Source organism: Ochotona curzoniae, unplaced genomic scaffold (genome assembly GCF_017591425.1).
Source record: "Ochotona curzoniae isolate NIBS_2020 unplaced genomic scaffold, NIBS_Ocur_1.0 contig_4773, whole genome shotgun sequence".
Classification (NCBI taxonomy): Eukaryota; Metazoa; Chordata; class Mammalia; order Lagomorpha; family Ochotonidae; genus Ochotona; species Ochotona curzoniae.
Genome location: NW_024466383.1, coordinates 72148 through 89371, shown reverse-complemented (window position 1 = coordinate 89371; position 17224 = coordinate 72148). Strand labels below are relative to the sequence as shown.

The window sequence follows — 17224 nt, the reverse complement described above, 5'->3', positions numbered from 1 at the left end:
TCCTGGATTTCTGTTCAGTGCAGGGCATATCCTAAGGAAATGGAGGAAGGAGCCTGGATGTGATTCCAGTTGTAGTGACATAAAAGCCTTCAAATCAGGCAGGTTGCTATGCGCCTGTGATGAGCACACAGGCTCATGAGGATGGGGCTATCTCTGATGCTCCTCTGCTGTCAGGGTGCTGTGGGCCCCACATGGCCTGCATGAGGATCGTGTAGGTGATGTTGTCATCTGTGAGGGCTGATGGGGTGACCCTGGCCCTGCTCTCCCCATCTAGAAGCTGCCCTCTGTGCTGGACCTGCCTCCTTCCTGCCCAGTGCTTCCTCCTTGCCTGTCCTCTGATGACATGGAATGTGGCAGCTGCCCCTTTCTGTTCTGCAGTTTACCTTCTCTGCTTCTCCTGGTGCAGCTGCCCACGTGGGGCTCTGCAGGTGAGTGTGTTCCCATTCTTGTCGTGGTCTCCCTGGGGTGAGAGGAGCTCCTGATGTTCTCTGCCAAGATGGGGTGAGGTGTGTGGCTCAAGTCTGGGAAGAGGATGGCGTTCCCCAACCCTGATTATTCTTTCTCATTTAAGAAGAGTCACTGACCAACAGGGGAGTGTGAGGGATGTTGACAAGTGTTCATGGATCTTTATGGGCTCGGCCTGTGTGTTCCCTGTTCTCAGTCTGTTCTCAGTCGTGTGTCTGTGCCCACAGATGTGTTCCAGGTGATTGGCCCCTCCAAACCCATAGTAGCAGTGTTGGGTGGTGATGCTATTCTGCCCTGCTTCCTGTATCCAGCCATGAATGCAGAAGACATGGAGCTGTGGTGGTTCCGTTCCACATTCACAGAAGCAGTGCTTGTCTATCATAATGGCCAGGAGCTGGATGAAGAGCAGCTGCCCCAGTATGCAGGGCGGACCTCACTGGTGAGGGGACTTCTTTCCCAAGGCAAGGCTGCTGTGCACATCCAGAACATACAGGTTTCAGACAATGGCAAGTACACTTGCCTCTTCAAACAAGGAGAACAATATGAAGAGGCCATTTTAGAACTGCAGGTGGCAGGTTGGTAACTTGATTTGTATTCTAGAAGTCTGGGTATACTGGATTAGGGGGGTAACTCATGTAATTCAGTATCTCATTTCACATATGAGGGAAAGGCAGCTCATTCATTCATCCATCCACTTTTTCAATATAAATCTTGCATGAGAAGAACCTAAGTTGTGCCATACGTTGTTTTGGATACCAGGGAGGATACCTGTTGAGTTTATGATCCAGAGGCTGAGACAAAAACAAGGAAAATAAACGAGTAGTTTAATGATGTTAGAAGGTAATAGGTGCTAAAGAGAGCATCAAGTAGAGGGAATGTGGCTGTGGGCAGTGGAGCGAGGGCATCCTGTGGGTTCACATGAGGCCTCAGTGTTGATCTCAGCATGTCTCAAAGGAAGTGGCTATCTCTCTAATTGGATATTTGGGTGAGGGGAGCAGAACAAGCTTCAAAGTAGTGAGGTATGCAGTGTGAAACCTTTGGTACAGGAGATGTCTGGCATGCTCTGGCATACAGGGAGGCCATTGTGTTGTGTGGGTAGAAGTGATGATGGGGGAAGGCAATGTGACAATGTGTAGTGACAATGCTGCAACAAAGAGCTAGGTAACCTGGAGTAGCAGTTCCCACTGATCAGGAGAAAAGATCATTTGTCACAAGCACTTGTGTTGACACACTAGTACTGCTGTGAAAATCCCAGGATCCTCTATGGATGGAATGAGAGAAGGCAGGCAATTGTAAGGCACATGACCATAGTCATCCACTGTGATTTAAAGGGTCTTTAGGACTGGATGTGTGGGTCCTGTGGAGCAGATTGTGGGTTCAGAGAAGGAGGCAGGGGGAAGGGGTTTCAAGTGTGAGGCAGATGTCAGATGGCTGCAGGCTGTGTGTGCTGTGCTGGGAGTGTGGATGAAAAGCAGGGAAATTTGAATACATCAGTGGTAGGAGGATTCTCTATGATGGGTGTGAAGATGTGTAATGGAAAGTGAGTGAGGGGGCCATGGAGGGAGGTGTGAGGTGGAGGGGACCAGTGTGTGACCTCAGGCAGCAGCAGGGGTTGGGAGAGCAGATGTGAGCCATGGGGGATGTTTAGTAGCCTGACCTGATTCATGAGTTCATTGCAGACAGAGCGTTCAGTGGGGGAGGTGGGGACTGCAGGGACTGTGAGGGTTTGCCTTGGCTGCTTGTTCTTAGTGGTGGAAATATTGGCGACTATGTGTCATGGATGCTTTTTGTGATAATACTGTGTAAGGAACAGCCAGGAAACCTCAGTGGAATATTGCAGAATTCAATATTGGCACTGAGGGATTTAAACAACTTGAGTTGGGCTTAGCTAATCTCATTTGTGTAGCTCACAACATTGTTGGCCTTGTTGTGGGAGTGATATCAAAACCTGGTTGTTTCCAAGAAATCCTGCCAGCAGAGGTACTACAGGAAGACAACACTTTGCTGAGAATCACACCTGAACACATTGCACAGTACAGGAACTCCATCAATGCTTGTGAAGACAGAAAGAAAGCTTTCTTTTCTTTCTTTCTTTTTAATATAGACAAGCAGGTACAATATGCATTCCATATCTTTATACATGTTACAATTTCATTTTTTTCAGTTGGGGTCTTTGTTTGACACATTGGTACTCAAGGGCCAATTGGGCATGAGAGGGAAGAAGCAGATATATTAAAGGAATAGAGAGACCCTGGAGTGTACCAGCCATTATGCTGAGGGCCAACTCTGTTCACTGTCTTGTGACCTTGTTCTTCTTCTCCTTGTCTCTGTCATTTTGTGCCTGGAGGGCCCTGGGCTGCATTCTGGCTGAGTTCATTGCCAGCCAGCACTCTGTGATCTCTCAAGGGCCAGTGACCTTCTCTGAGTATGTGTCCTTGATGTGTGGTGGTGTGAGTCTGTGCATGGTCCAGGATGGAGCCTGCTGAAAGCCATTGTGCAGATGCTCAGCTGTCTCTCCCTCTACGCCAGGGCTCTCTGGATTTGGCCCCTTACCTCGTGTGGGTGAATGTGCTGGGTCCCTGGTTCATGGCTGGCAGAGATACTCTAGCACTAAAGCTTAATGAAAACCTGCAGTGCCAGCAGGAACTGTAACAGATACAATGATTATAGCCACTGATGCAGCCACAGGCTGCTGGATCTTGGTGGTTCTTATCAGGTTATCCTTTTTCTGTTTCTGAAGCAATGAGGGCCTATTGCATGGGTCCAGAGCAGTAAGAAGTATCGATTGTTGAATCAATGGCTTAGAATGTGCCCATCAGGAGGAAGCTTGATTGGAAACAGGGGGAACTCGAACCCAGCACTCAGATGTGGCCATCCCCAGCATTACTTTACCTGCTGTAACAAACAACCTCATGCACAGTTTTAGAAACAAACTACAATTATTCCTCCAATAATAACACTTGGCATACTAAATATTACATGCAATTCACTAGAAATTCACTTGATTATTGTAATGGTTAATTGCTTTTACCTTGAGGCAATCTCAACTTCTTCCATTCTATACTAGCAGGTGGTTTTTCAACATAGTGAGGCCCTGATGCTTTCAAAGAAAATGATAGAGGGGAGCTGAAACTTTTGATGGTGCCATTTCAGCATGCTGTCTCCTGGGCAATGAAAGACATACCTGGGTCATTAAGTCATTAAAAGTCCTGTCTTTTTTTCAAAATTACACCTTCATATTCCATACAAGAAGAGGTGCCTACAGTTCCCAGCGATCTAAAGTGAACAGTTGCAGAAAAAAAGAGGAGAGGGGAATTTCTCATCTCATTACAACAGGGAGACTGAAATCTTACTCTAATTGCTGTTTGTGCTTTCCATCAGCTGAAGAGGTCACTGAAGAGGCTCTGTGTGCTCCCGTTTCTGTTGGTCAGATGACTGTTGGCTCTCCTAGGGCATCCTCAACCAGAGCGCCTGTGTGACCAGTGACATCCCAACAGTCCTGTCCTCCAGGGCCTACCCAGGCACTTTGTTCTTGTGGAAATGGCTGAGAGTAAACAAATAACACGAGAACATTCCCAGCCTCTGCTTAAGCCACATTATCTAGTTTTTTATTGGCCAAATTGAGTCACATGATGAATTTCTGAATGTTAATGAATTACAAAGCACATGGTGAAGCACTAGCTCAGCATAAAGAAGGATAAGGTTTAAGAGGTACTTTATAATCAGTTCACTAAGATGTCAAAATTGTGAATTCAGTGCTCAATGTTTGAGTTTCAAATGTTTATAAGGCAATTGGTTGAGATAACACACAGATACGTGGATATAAGGAAGGGAGCTTGGGAAAAGGGGTTTTGATTGGTGTGGTTTTGCAAGCAATTTCCAGAGGCAGTGTGTGTAGAAGCAGATGTCAAGGGCAGTGAGGTGAGAAGGATACAGAATCAAGGCAAAGTCCTGGGATCCAATATTTTCTGTTATCTAGGACCTCAGTTATAAATGCCCCCTTAACCTGTGCCTCCTAAAGGTCCCAGGGCTCTTGGTCTCCTTCAGGGCATGCTTTTTCCATGGGGTCCAAGAATGCAACATGCATGGCTCCATGTGAATGTGGGCAACACTAGACTTTGCTGAAACTGTGCTCCCCTGTAGCTTCCCCAAGATCTCCACAGCTCCCCTCTTGCAGGCCTGGGCTCTGCCCCACAAGTGCACATTGAAGGGCCAGAGAAGGATGGAGTCCGTGTGGGTTGCAAGGCCTCAGGGTGGTTCCCGAAGCCCCAAGTGCAGTGGAGAGACGTCCGTGGAGGGAAGTTGCTGGAGTTCTCTGAGGACCACACACAAGATGCAGCAGGGCTGTTCAGCGTGGAGGCTGCTTTGGTGGTCAGAGACAGTTCTGTAGGTAACGTTGCCTGCTCCATCCTCAATCCCATCCTGGGCCAGGAGAAGGTCATGGCCATCCCGATCCCAGGTCAGTGCTGTCTGTTCTTTCCCAGTAGGGTTGGAGAGGGCGGTGTCCCTGGGTGTGCTGGTTGGGCTTGAGTCCTCCCCTGACTGTGTGTCCTGCTGGGCACAGAGCCGTTCTTCCCTCAGGCCTCTCCCGGGAAGGCAGCTTTCGCTGTGAGCCTGACTGTGCTGGGGCTGCTACTTGTTGGAGCTGGCTGGGTCACCAAGAGAGAGCATTCTGCAAAGGTGTGGGAAAGGCAGAGACGGAAGGATCTGTGCCGGGCTAAGCAAGAAGACCAGCAGGCAAAGGAAGAGGCGCTGAAGTCCAGAGGTAAGGAGGAAGGTTTCAGAAGGGCAGGGGCAGCACTTGGTGCATAGAGGGGACAGCCTGACATGACTGGAGTCCATGGGTGCAGCTCTCAGAGGACATCCAGGACCCCAAATTTGAGCAGGTGGTTGTGGAGACTCAGAGCAGAGCTGCTGGGGGGGGGGGATGTGGAGGTATGTTGGGTCTGGAGTCAGAGCTGTGTATAGCACAGAGCAGAGGGCTTTCCTGTGGGGTCTTCAGCACATGGCCTCTCCTCTTCCTGGTGTGGCGTTCATGGTGTTTCCACTCTCTTTCAGATGAGCTCCAGGCAGAACTCGGTAAGCTCTGCTCTCCCTCCTGAGCTCTGTGTTTGCTGGAGAGAATCCTGTGGCTGTCAGCTCACCTGTTCCCTGTGTGGTGCTTTTCAGGTTGGAGGAAGGCAGCATTCCGGGCTGGTGAGTGACTTTGCAAATGATTTGTGGTTTCCTGTCCCAGCTATGCCTGGTTGTTCCCTCTCCTTGTTTCTGTCCTGGCACAGAGATATGGACCCCTTCCTGGGGGGGCAGCAGTGGTAGTGGTGGGTGGCTAATCCTGGATCAGTGTGTTTTTCCATCCATGCAGCTGTTTCCCACCTCTCTTTAAGCCCAGGGTGCAAACCTAGGCCAAGTATTTTGTCCTGCCACCTGAGTTTTATTCCAACTCTGACATGTGTCCCTCCCTTGTTTATTGTTGCTGTCTTAACCTGCAATGCGCCACATTTGGGTCTGCATCAGGAAGCCAAGAACAGATGTTCCAGGTTTCATGGGAGGTGGGATATGAGTAAATGGCACACTGGGCTTGTGAGTGTGACCTGCTTCCTTCTCAACGTGTCAGCAGGGTGAGGCATTTTGTCCTGTTCTGCACAGGTGCAGGTGCTAATGGTCGAGAATAGGACCAGGTGCAGCCTGTGATGGGAGAAGATGAATATTTCCAAGTAATGGTTTCTCCTCTCTCTCCATATTTATTTTTATAAATATGTTTAAGATTTACTTTATATTTCGAAAGTAATAATTGGGGCTGTGAATTTTATAGAGACAAATGTCTTCCATCTGCTAGTTCATTTTGCAGATGGCCACAATAGCCAGTTCTGGTTGATGCTAAAGCCAGGGACCAGGAGCTTTTCTTTGTCTCCTAAGTGGTTGTAATGTTCCAAGCCCTTTGGACTTCATTTTCTGCCTTCCAATGTCAAGTAGCAGGGATCCAGATCAGAAGTGGTGCTGCTGTGTTTTGCATTTGCCCCCATATTGGAATCCTGTGCTATAAGTGATGGCTTAGCCTGATATTCAACCCTGGAATCCCATGTTCTCTGTGTTTTAATTTTTCCAATTTTTACTTTCTGGAAATGATATGTAATAACTAATTGTCATACATAGTCAATTATAATTTTCACTAAATGTGATGTTCTGTTTTATCTGATAAGCAACACTGAGGGACACATGACACAGGAGTCTCTGTGTCCCTAGGCTCAGGCATCAATTTTATAGTAAAAGTCACACAGCCGTGGGTCAGAGCAGGCTTCCTGATGTGTGGCCCAGGAACTTCCCACAGTCCTCTGCTGTTTGAACCTGCAGGAGGCCACTCCTCTGCAGCCTCCCTCCTCCTGCTGTCTCTCCCCTCAGCACAGAGGGCAGGTGGGGGCTGAGCAGGTGGTGGCTGTGGTCTCACAGGTGTGTTTCCTTTCAGGCTGGAGGAAGGCGCAGCTGTATGCTGGTAAGTGAGCTGATGGTTCCTCTGCCTCCCCTCCCTCTGCCCTGCCCCTCCTCTTTGTGTGGACTTTCCCCTGCATGGGAGGTATCTCTGCTTTCCCTGTCCCTGTTGTGGCCTCCATGCAGGGACTCTTCCTCAGGAGCACAGCTCTGCTTCCATTCTGGGCTCTCCCTCTCCTGAAGGTCACTGTTAGGGCCACCCTCTGCAGGACCTTGTTCAGCTCGTATTTCTCATTGGGGTGGTGACCACGGGGAGATAGTAGCTGGGTGACCGTGTTCAGATCAAGAATTGCTGATCTCTAGAAGATGCTGGAAATCACACCCACTTGTTTGATCTCAGATCTCACTAAGAGGGTTGTTAGTTCTATGACTTCCTATTTCCAAATACCTACACTATAAGTACTTCTTTTTCCCCCATGTCTTCCTGGTCCTCTGGGATGCTGCTGTCTTTGTTTTGTGCTCTGACCACTGTCCAAGCTGCGTGTCTTCCTCTACACATCCTTGGTTGCTGAGGAATGAGTTACTCTGAGTGCATGTTCTTAATCCTGGAAACCCTCCAGGATATTTGTGGATGGATTTCTGAGTTGGTGTGTATGAAACATCTGAAATTATTGCATCATTTTGAGTATTGCTCGATAGGGAGACAGGGAGAGTGAGAATGAGAGGCAGAGGAAGAGAAAGACAAGAGATTCCATGTCTAGTTTTCTCCCCATCTGCCGTCAACAGCCAGTGCTTGGCCAGCTCAAAGCTGCTGGTTGGGCACTCCTTCAGGTCTCCCATGTGATGTCAGCATCTCCCCTGCTCAGTGCTGCCTCTCAAGAGTGTCTTTAGTCAATAGAAGCAGGAGTCAGTTGTTGGAGTTGGGAATTGAACCAAACATTTCAGTGGCAGTGAGTGTCTTAACCATTAGGCTGAGTACTGGCCCCTGTTAAAGAAAATAATACTTGTTTGGGAGGAAGAGAAAGTGAGAAGGGACACACACTCTTATTTATTGTTCCATTGCTTGAATGTCTGCAGTGGCCAGGGTAGTTTCAGGGATGTTCTGGGATCAAATCTATGAGTGTGCAACTCATTCTTGGTCTCCAGTACAGCTGTCAGGGATCCAATTACCTGATCTGTCACTTGTTGCCTCCCATGGCGTTCACTGATAAAAAGACGTAAGTGGGAGGTGGAGTTGGATCTTGTCATCAAACTGAAGCACTCAGATTTGAAATGTGGCCTGTTACCAGTGACTTTATTGTGAGCTGTAAGGCTAAACGCCTGTCCACAAGTAGGTGCTTTAAAAAAAATCAAGAACAAATATTTTAAAAAGAGTTGTTTATTTATATTGCAAAGTCAGATATATATGGAGAGGAGAAGAGACAGACAGAAATATCTTGCATCCCATGATTTACTCCCCAAATGACTGCAATGGCTGGTGCTGTGCCAATCCGAAGCCAGGAGCCAGGAGCTCTTCCAAGTCTCCCATGTGGATGCAGGGTCCCAAAGCTTTGGGCTGTCCTCAACTACTTTCCCAGGCCACAAGCAGGGAGCTGGATGGGAGTTGAGACTGCCGTGATTAGAACTTGTGCCCATATGGGATACCAGTTTGTTCAAGGTGAGGACTTGAGCTGCTAGGCCATGGTGTTGGGCCCAAAAAATAGAAACAAAATTTTAATGCAGGATTTTCACATCACTTTGTCATGCTTTAGGAGAATTCTGTTTGTGTAAAGATTCATGACTTGTTCAGTTTTGTTTAGGGGTTATACATGAAGACTAGAAAAACAGAAATCTACGAGATGGAAATTACTTACCAAAAAAGAGAAGTAAAAAAAAAAAAAAAACCCTACTGAAATAAACGGTGGTGTAGTATGTTCTATGGGGAAGTGAGGAGGAGATGAGTTAGGCAGCAAAGAAGCACCTGGCAGTGATGCTGTCAGAGGTTCTGGGTGGTTCAGAGGGACCAATGTGGGCTGAGGGTCACAGCATGGTTTTGCAATCTAGGAAGGTTACAGAGGTCTTAGGGAGTAGGTAGGGAATATGATTGTCTCCAAGACATCTCCTTGACACATTTAGGTAAAAGCCTGAAATTAAAATAAAAGTAAATTTTGTTGGAACTGAGGGAGTATAAGCAAGTGCTTTATGCCCTGTTTGATTTCTTCAGTCTCTTTGATTGTGTGCTGAGGAAAGAGCCCGGATTGGAACTCATTCCAGGTTCAACTCATCCAATTACTTGAACCATCATTGCTGCCTCCCAGGATCTTCAACAGAAGGAAGTCAGAGTCAATCGGGATTGAACCAGGCACCAGGAGGTGGATGTGGGTATCTCAATGACTGGAATAAATGCAGCTTCTAAATCTGATCTTAAAAAGACAGTTTGGGGCCCGGCACAATAGTGTAGTGGTTAAAGTCCTCTATACTATTGAATGTGCCAGGATCCCATATGGTCGCCAGTTCTAATCCTGGTGGGTGTCCCTGCTTCTCATCCAGTTTCCTCTTGTGGCCTGGGAATGCAGTGGAGGATGGCCCAAAGCTTTGGGACCCTTCACCTGCGTGGGAGACCTGGAGGAAGTTCCTGACTCCTGGCTTTGGACAGGGCCATTGCAATCACTTGGGGAGTGAATCATGTGTTGGAAGATCTTCCTCTCTGTCTCTCCTCTCTGTATATCTGCTTTTGCCATAAAAAAAATCTTAAAAAAAGAAATAAACACACAACTACATTTTTCTTGATAGTAAGACCATGTCAATCTTTTAGGAGCAGTCAGGGAAGGAATGTGGGCAGGAGGACGCTGTTCAGTGGATGTTCGTCCAGAAGACCCTGCACCAGGTGCTGATGTAGGATCTGTCCTCCCTGGACCTGTGTGAGAGGCCCTTCCCTGCTCTGGTGTCTGTGTTCATGGTTGGGAACAAAGACTGAACAACTGAGAGTCATGGCTCCTCTGAGGGGCAGGAGGCCTGGACACCAGGTGAATGGGAAGCCCACATTGCAGAGTCTCATTCTCTAGGACCTGTATTATTTATAAAGGCTGATGATGCTCTTATCTATCTATCTCCTATCTATCTATCTATCTATCTATCTATCTATCTATCTATCTATCTATCTATCTATCTATCTATCTATCTTTTCTGTCATCTGCAGAGTTTATCTTTTGTATTTTAATAACCCTATCAGGGTCTTTTACCCATTGCAAGAACAGAGAGCATCATTACATTAAAATCAAGATTTTCCTGTGGTGAGTTCATCTCTGGACAAATGTGTGATCTCTACTTTTGATATTGAAACAATTCCTAACTTACACTTGTCTTGTGAAAATGAAGCAAATTGATGTTTAAAAATTTTTGTTTTAGTGTTTTTTATTTGAAAGCAGAGTTACAGAAGGGGAAGGACACACACACACACACACACACACACACACTGAGAAGGGAAGAGAGATATCTTCTGTCTGCTGGTTTATTCCCCTCATGGGTGTAACAGCTGGAGCTGAGTCTGTCAGACGCCAGGAGCTAGGAGCTTCTTTGGGGTCTCTGTCATGGATGCAGCACCTTGAAACTTCAGTCACTCTCTGCTGCCTTCTGAGGATGTAAGCAGGAAGCTGGATGGGAAGTGAGCCTGTAGGGATTCAAGTTTGCACCCCTCTGGGATGATCACGGTGCAGGTGGAGGATTGTCTGCTAAGCCACTGTGCCAGCACCTGTACACTGATGTTTATTAAGCAGTACTAGACAGTTTTACTTTCACAGTCTGGCTCTGGTTCTATTTTTCCCTCCTTTTCCTTCTCTTTCCCCTTTTGTTCCTCTTTTTCTTCCTTATTATTATATGTGACAGGGCATACAAATTAATTTTATTTGAGAACAAATGTCTTGATTTTAAAAATGGAATAGTTTGTTTTGTTTTCTTGCTTTTTAAAATTTTCATTTTTTTCATGCTAGGCTGAAGGATTTCCCCTTCCATCCTCCCTATTCACCCTTCCCCCATTTTTTTTCCTATATTATTACAATGGTATACTCCTGCAGCAAGTCACAAGTCCAGCATTCTGCTGTACAAAGTGTATCATGACATTGTAGGTATAGCCAATGGTAGAGAGTACAGTATCCTACTGTCAAGATATATTTAACAATTTCATTGAGAGTTCATCTTTGATGGAGGAGTAGAGAGGTATACTGCATTGTTCATTCACTTCTCAGTATACAGTTCTTCTAGAAAAATACATGTGTATGCTTGCTCATCTACATATGTATTGATCTTTATATTGCATAAAGGTTGTGACATATCAGAGAAAAAATATGGTGTTTCTGCTTTTGGGATTGGCTCATTTCACTGAACTCTAGTTGGGAACATTTTGTTGCAAATGATAGAATTTCATTCTTTTTAATGGCTGAATAGTATTTCCCAGAGTAGATGTATCAGGTTCTTTATCCACTCCTTTTTTGATGGGCATCTGGGTTGTTTCCTTGCTTTGCTATTGTAGATTGTGCTGCTGTAAATATAGGATTACAGATCCCCTTCTCATATGCAGATTTCATTTCCTTTGGATATATTCCCTGAAGTGGGATAGCCGGGTCATATCATAAATCAATTTTCAGTTCTCTTAGCACTCTCCATACTGAGTTCCACAGTGACTGTACCAGCCTACATTCCCATCAACAGTGAAGTAGGAGACCTTTCTCCCCACGTTCACAGAGGCAGCACCAGCAGGTATTGTGCATAGATTTCTGAATGTAGGCCATTCTCACTGGGGTTAGGTGACATCTCAAGGTAGTTTTTATTTGTATTTTCCTGATAGCTAGGGAGCCTGAGCATTGCACGAAATATGAACTATTTGAAATTTTTTTTAACATTTGTCAATTTTTAGTGGAAAGTCAGCTGTACTGAGAAGAGGAGAGATAGAAAAGGAAATCTTTCGACTGCTGGTTCACTCCCCAAGTAGCCACATTAGCTGAGCTGATCCAAAGCCAGGAGCTCTTAGACTTTTTAGGATCTCCCACATGGGTGCAGATTTCCAAGTAATTGGGCCATTCTTGACTCCTGTCTCAGGCCATAAGCAGGGAGCTGGATGGAAAGTGGGTCTGTTGGGGCATGAACTACCTTCATATGGGATCCTGGCATGTTCAAGACAAGGACTTTATCCACTAGGCTACCACATTTGGCCAGAAATTGTTCTATTGGAAAATGCCTGCTCAGAAACAGATGGAGAAATATAAGCCAGCATGAAGCAGAGAGGGCACATTTCAGGAAATAGGAGAGGACGGAACAACAGCACAGGGGTACCTGGAGACTGACAGACACAGGAAAGCAGCGGACACAAAGGTGTGGTGTTGCAGTGACCAATACCCCAGCAGCATTCAGCAAGTGGTGATCTGAACTCCACCAGCAGCCAGAATTCCACCAGCAACAAGGTGGGAAGGGATGTTCACCTGGAGCTCAGGAGGTGAACCCAGACAAAGAACTGTTTGTCCTGCTGCTCTGTTTGATTTGACCAAGAGCAGAGACAGAGCGCCAGGTCTCAGTCAGGCAGTGTTAGAACAGGTTGGATTTCACAGCCCAGTCTGCCCCCATAGAACCATATTGTATGCCACTTTGTTTAAGGAGGCAAGGGATATGGAACAGTACTATACATGCGTTGAGCTGGGAGTGAACTCATTTCTGGTTCAGTGGACTGCAACAACACGACATCCTACAGGTTCCACACAAGACAGGTGGGTAGCCTTCAGACATGACAGCAAACAGATCAAGAATTCTACTAGTGGCACATCAGGTGTCATTTCATATGGATGGCAAAGAATTTAAGATTGCGGAGGACAACAGTGAGCTGTACATGTGCTGAGCTTGGCAAGAACTGCCTGAGCACAGTGCATTGTACTGGTCAGACAGGAACATAATACCGACTTTGGCATTGTATGGGTCAAAATAGGTCCAAGTGGCCCTCAGAACTAATGGCCAATAGGTTCCAGCAAGATCAACACTATCAACAACCCAGCTATGTAGGACACCTGGTGTCTCTTTAATCATGGGGCCTGCTCCAACTGGAAGTGGGAGAAAGTTTGTATAGTAATGGTGCAGCCTCAACATGTTATCACAGAAGGTGGAAACTGGTGAGCCAGGAACTGGGGCTACAGAGACCATGGTGGAAATCTATCATAAGAACACAGACCTGGAACCCGCTGGAAGGAGTGGCATAAATGCAAAAAAAATAGCGGTGTACCAACTGCAATAAGTGAAATAGAACTGTAGAAGCAACCTAGAAGTTTAGCTTAGTGTTCTGCAAGTGAATAGAGGACTTGGAATTTTGAAACCCCCAATTTATTCAAGGGAAATCTAGCTTTCAGGATGATTTTATGGCTAGGAAATTGGTTAGCACCTGTTAATGAAATTTTTATAATGGCTTTTCTGTTGAGGTCAGAGTCCAGTTTCTCAATCCTGAATGTTAGTTTTATGTTTGGTCTTTGCAGGAAGGCTGCTGCAAGCTTTCTCTCTCTCCCCCTGTGTGTGTGTGTATGTGTGTGTGTGTGTGTGTGTGTGCACGCACACATGTGTGTAAGAAGCTTCTCATGAACCGAATGTCTCCCAGCACAATTCTCCTTCATTCTGCACATCACTGTCTGAAAGGAGCAGGTGCTGACCGGACATGCAAACCATGACACCAACCTCTATTTTCTTATAGATTGGCGGAAAGAAGAGTTCCAGGCCTGTGAGTTCCTTCATGTTTTTCCTGGGTGTTCATCATGTGGTACCCATGGCCCTGGCTTCTCCTTCAGTTCTCTGTGTTGATGTAGATGCTGGCACCATCAGCTTTGGGGGGATGGGGAGTATGTGGAAGAACGACCTGCCCCTCAGGTTTCTGGGACGCATCTGATTCTCAAAGCATTGTGGTTCCCCCTGCCTGAATGACATGGGCTTGACTCCCTGGGGTCTTAATTCAGGGGCTTTGCCTTTTCCCCATGCAACTGGATGCTATTCGGTTGGTTTTGTGTCCTGTTTATGGGGTAAGGGGGGGACAGGACTGATTGAGAATTCTCTCTGCAGGGTCTGTCACTCTGGATCCAGCCTCTGCCGATGCTGACCTTGCCATTTCTCCTGAAAGCACCACTGTGACCTGGAAGGACAAAAATTTGGGCTTTTGGGATCATTCCAGTGCGTTGGGCCTTGAGGATATCACATCAGGAAGATGTTACTGGGAGGTGGAGATCAAGGATGACAGGAGAAGTCAGTGGGCTCTGGGGGTCTGTCAGAAGCATGTGGAAAGGTCAGTCTTAATCAGAGAATCACCAGAGAAGGGATTTTGGGTTTTGGAGTGTGCTTACCATGAATATTATGCTTGTCCTGACAAATCAAGTCCTCTATTCCTTAGGCAGTATCCCCGCAGTGTTGGGATCTTCCTGGACTACAGCGAGGGTGATGTGTCCTTCTATAACATGACAGACGGGTCCCACATGTTCTCCTTCCCCCCAGCTTTGTTCTCTGGACCCCTCTGCCCATACTTCATGTTTAAGTCACAAGATGTGACCCTGAGCATCTGCTCCCCAGTGGGTGGGTCTGAGGGACTCCCTGCGGCCCTGAGCAATTCTCCTTCTTTAGAGCAGTCTGGGAGGTCCCAAGGGGAGGGGCTGAGCTCAGGCTCTGGTGCTGAGGGTGCTCTCCCAGGGGCTGAGTCTCCATTACTTTCCTACCCCTCATAGGGCACATTTTTGTCCTGGCTCTTCAGCTTGACCCTCCTGGGGCTGCAGACTCCTGTGACCAAAAGCCCTCAGATAAGTTTCTGATGGCCCTGGGACTTTGTCCTCCTATGGCTATGAGGACTGGTCAGTCATGACTCGTGTCCAGAGAGAGGAAGATTAGCATTGACTGTGTTTTGAACTGGCTTATGAAAGTCCGTATTACAATGTTAAATCATTGTTTTTGGTATTAAAATTATTTCATGGATTTAAAATTTTCTTTGGATATGAAGGTGGCTAAAATATGAGATACTTTGCCCAAAAAGGAGTTTATATAACCAGGTTGTCTCTGAGCAGAAGGACTAAGAGAATGACATGGTTCCCACCTCTATTCTGGGAGCATTTGCCTCACTGGATGAAAAAATTTGCCATCCAAATATTGCTATCAAAATGAATGACTGATGGGTTGTAATGTAAAGGAATCTAATGGTCTGCTTTGTGTACCTCCCTTTCTGAAATGGAAGAAACATGGCTGCTTTTCCACTCCTCAGTATATTCCTATGACCCATGAACACACTGTGGTGTGTTAATTCAGGGAATCTGAGGATGAGGGTTTGGATCCCCCCTTTGTGTCAACACGGTAACTTAGTGAAGAAGAGAACTGTTATCAGAATAGGCAGTAAATAGTGCTCAGATGAAAAGGGAGAGAGTTTTCAATTGCAAGTTCAAGTGCTGAAAGTTTGATCATAATGATGGTCAAATGCATCACCTCCTAGTACTTCCAAATCCCACGGTTACAATGACAGGAACACCATAGCCAACCCAAAGCAGCAGGAGTGTGAAGGACTCTGATTTTTTTAAAAAGATTTATTCATTTTTATTACAAAGTCAGATATACAGAGAGGAGGAGAGACAGGGAGGAAGATCTTCCATCCAGTGATTCACTCCCCAAGTGACCGCAACGGCCAGTACTGTGCCAATCCGAAGCCGGGAACCAGGAACCTCTTCCGGGTCTCCTGCATGGGTGCAGGGTCCCAAGGCTTTGGGCTATCTTCAACTGCTTTCCCAGGCCACCAGCAGGGAGCTGGATGGGAAGTGGAGCTGCCAGGATTAGAACTGGTGCCCATATGGGATCCCGGAACATTCAAGGTGAGGACTTTAGCTGCTAGGCCACGGCGCTAGGCCCAGGACTCTGATTTTTTTAAGCATGGAGATGTGATTGCTTCATGACATGAAGAGCTCTGATCAGGAGAGGACACTGGGTCCTGGCTCTGCTTGTGATTCTAGCTTCCTGCTAATCCACACTGTGGAAGTGATTCAGCTGAGATGGGAATCCATGGGATTTGTTCTATTGATGATGAAGAATGAGAATGATGAGCAATAAGAAGGCAATTTTATCATAGTGTTACTGGAAGAGTAAATGTTAGACACTCCAACTACTCAGGAGGCGAACATTTTCTTGGGGTTTATATATATACAACGTCATATAAATTTTTGTATAATTAAAGAAAAGTACTTTATCTTAGGTCTTTTCAGGAGGTCTGCTTGCCTATGTCACATTGTCAGATCTGGTCTTGGACATATCGTCACTGAGCAGTGGCCACTTGTGTCAGCCCCAGCATCAGGCCTTGTTTTCCTGATTGATGAAGTTCTATATATCGTATCATGTTATCAGGTTCATTTTCCCCAGCCGTATTTTCTTGCTCAGGCTGGTATCCCAGTGAGGTTGAGAACATTTTTCACATTCCTTGAGGATCTTTAGTTTTCTCTCTCACTTCTTAGTAGTTCCCACTCAGACTGATGCCTGTCAAAGTGTGGAATTCAGCCACAACCTACAGGAACCTGGATCATAACAGAGTAGCTGGTCATTGAACCAGATCTTCTGTAAAGGTTGGTGTTGACACAAGTAGTGGCTTAATCTGATACATGAAATACAATTCTGTATTCTTTAGAGCTTACTTTTCCTCTTTTGGTAACTTGGACATTTTTTTGGTTAATAGGTTTTTTGGTTGAATTTCCTTTGCTGAAGTGACTGAAATGTTTTCTGTCTAGACTAGTCTAGACTCGGACTGACGTAGCACTCTAAGCTATAATATAGCCAAGAGAGGGAACTGAACTGCCCACATTGTGGGAAAGGACAACTGGGGACCTAACACATTTACTACAAAGTCTCAACCCAAGAATGATGCTATGCAAAACTTTTCAGGGTCCTTGCTTGAACTTTAAGTACTATCTCCATATTTATGTATTAGCTGTCATATTATTCCCCATCCTGTTTTGTCTGTATCTTTATGAAATTACATTACTTATGGATTCTGTATGTGCATTCTTAAATTAATAGAAAGGGGAGGCACTCAGATGATGTGATGTTATTTACCATAAAGCAGGATATATCTCTTCAGCTTAGTACACAGCTGCCTCCTGAAAATTTGATTAAACAAAGCATCATCAGTGTAGAACTTTGTCAGATGCTTGTAAATTATATTTTGCAATGAATTTATTCTGGAAATTACCTTGACCAAATGTGCAAGGTGTTTGGAGTATTCCAAAGCCTAAAGTTTTATTGGCCCATAAGATGTTAACCACATTTCTCCTGTTACTCAGTATATTTATATTCAGCTGCCCTTTCTGATGAATGAATA

General features: G+C 45.9%; 1 protein-coding gene across 1 annotated transcript; it reads left to right on the top strand.

Annotated features, from left to right (window-relative positions):
* The first annotated feature begins 619 nt into the window (after nt 1–619).
* LOC121161262 (butyrophilin-like protein 1) lies at nt 620–16614 on the top strand. Its single transcript, XM_040987570.1, has 9 exons — nt 620–1040; nt 4643–4924; nt 5030–5230; nt 5524–5544; nt 5635–5661; nt 6929–6955; nt 13592–13618; nt 13954–14457; nt 16583–16614. Exons 1-9 carry the CDS (start codon nt 620–622, stop codon nt 16612–16614), a joined length of 1542 nt encoding a protein of 513 aa, XP_040843504.1.
* The last annotated feature ends 610 nt before the right edge of the window (nt 16615–17224 follow it).

Bases quoted from the DNA above. Each gene is read 5' to 3' on its own strand.
- LOC121161262 (XM_040987570.1), top strand. From the start codon at position 620: ATGGATCTTTATGGGCTCGGCCTGTGTGTTCCCTGTTCTCAGTCTGTT. The intron at 13,619-13,953 runs GTGAGTTCCTTC...TTCTCTCTGCAG, and splicing joins GAAAGAAGAGTTCCAGGCCT to GGTCTGTCACTCTGGATCCA. The intron at 14,458-16,582 runs GTGGGTCTGAGG...TTTGGTTAATAG, and splicing joins GAGCATCTGCTCCCCAGTGG to GTTTTTTGGTTGAATTTCCT.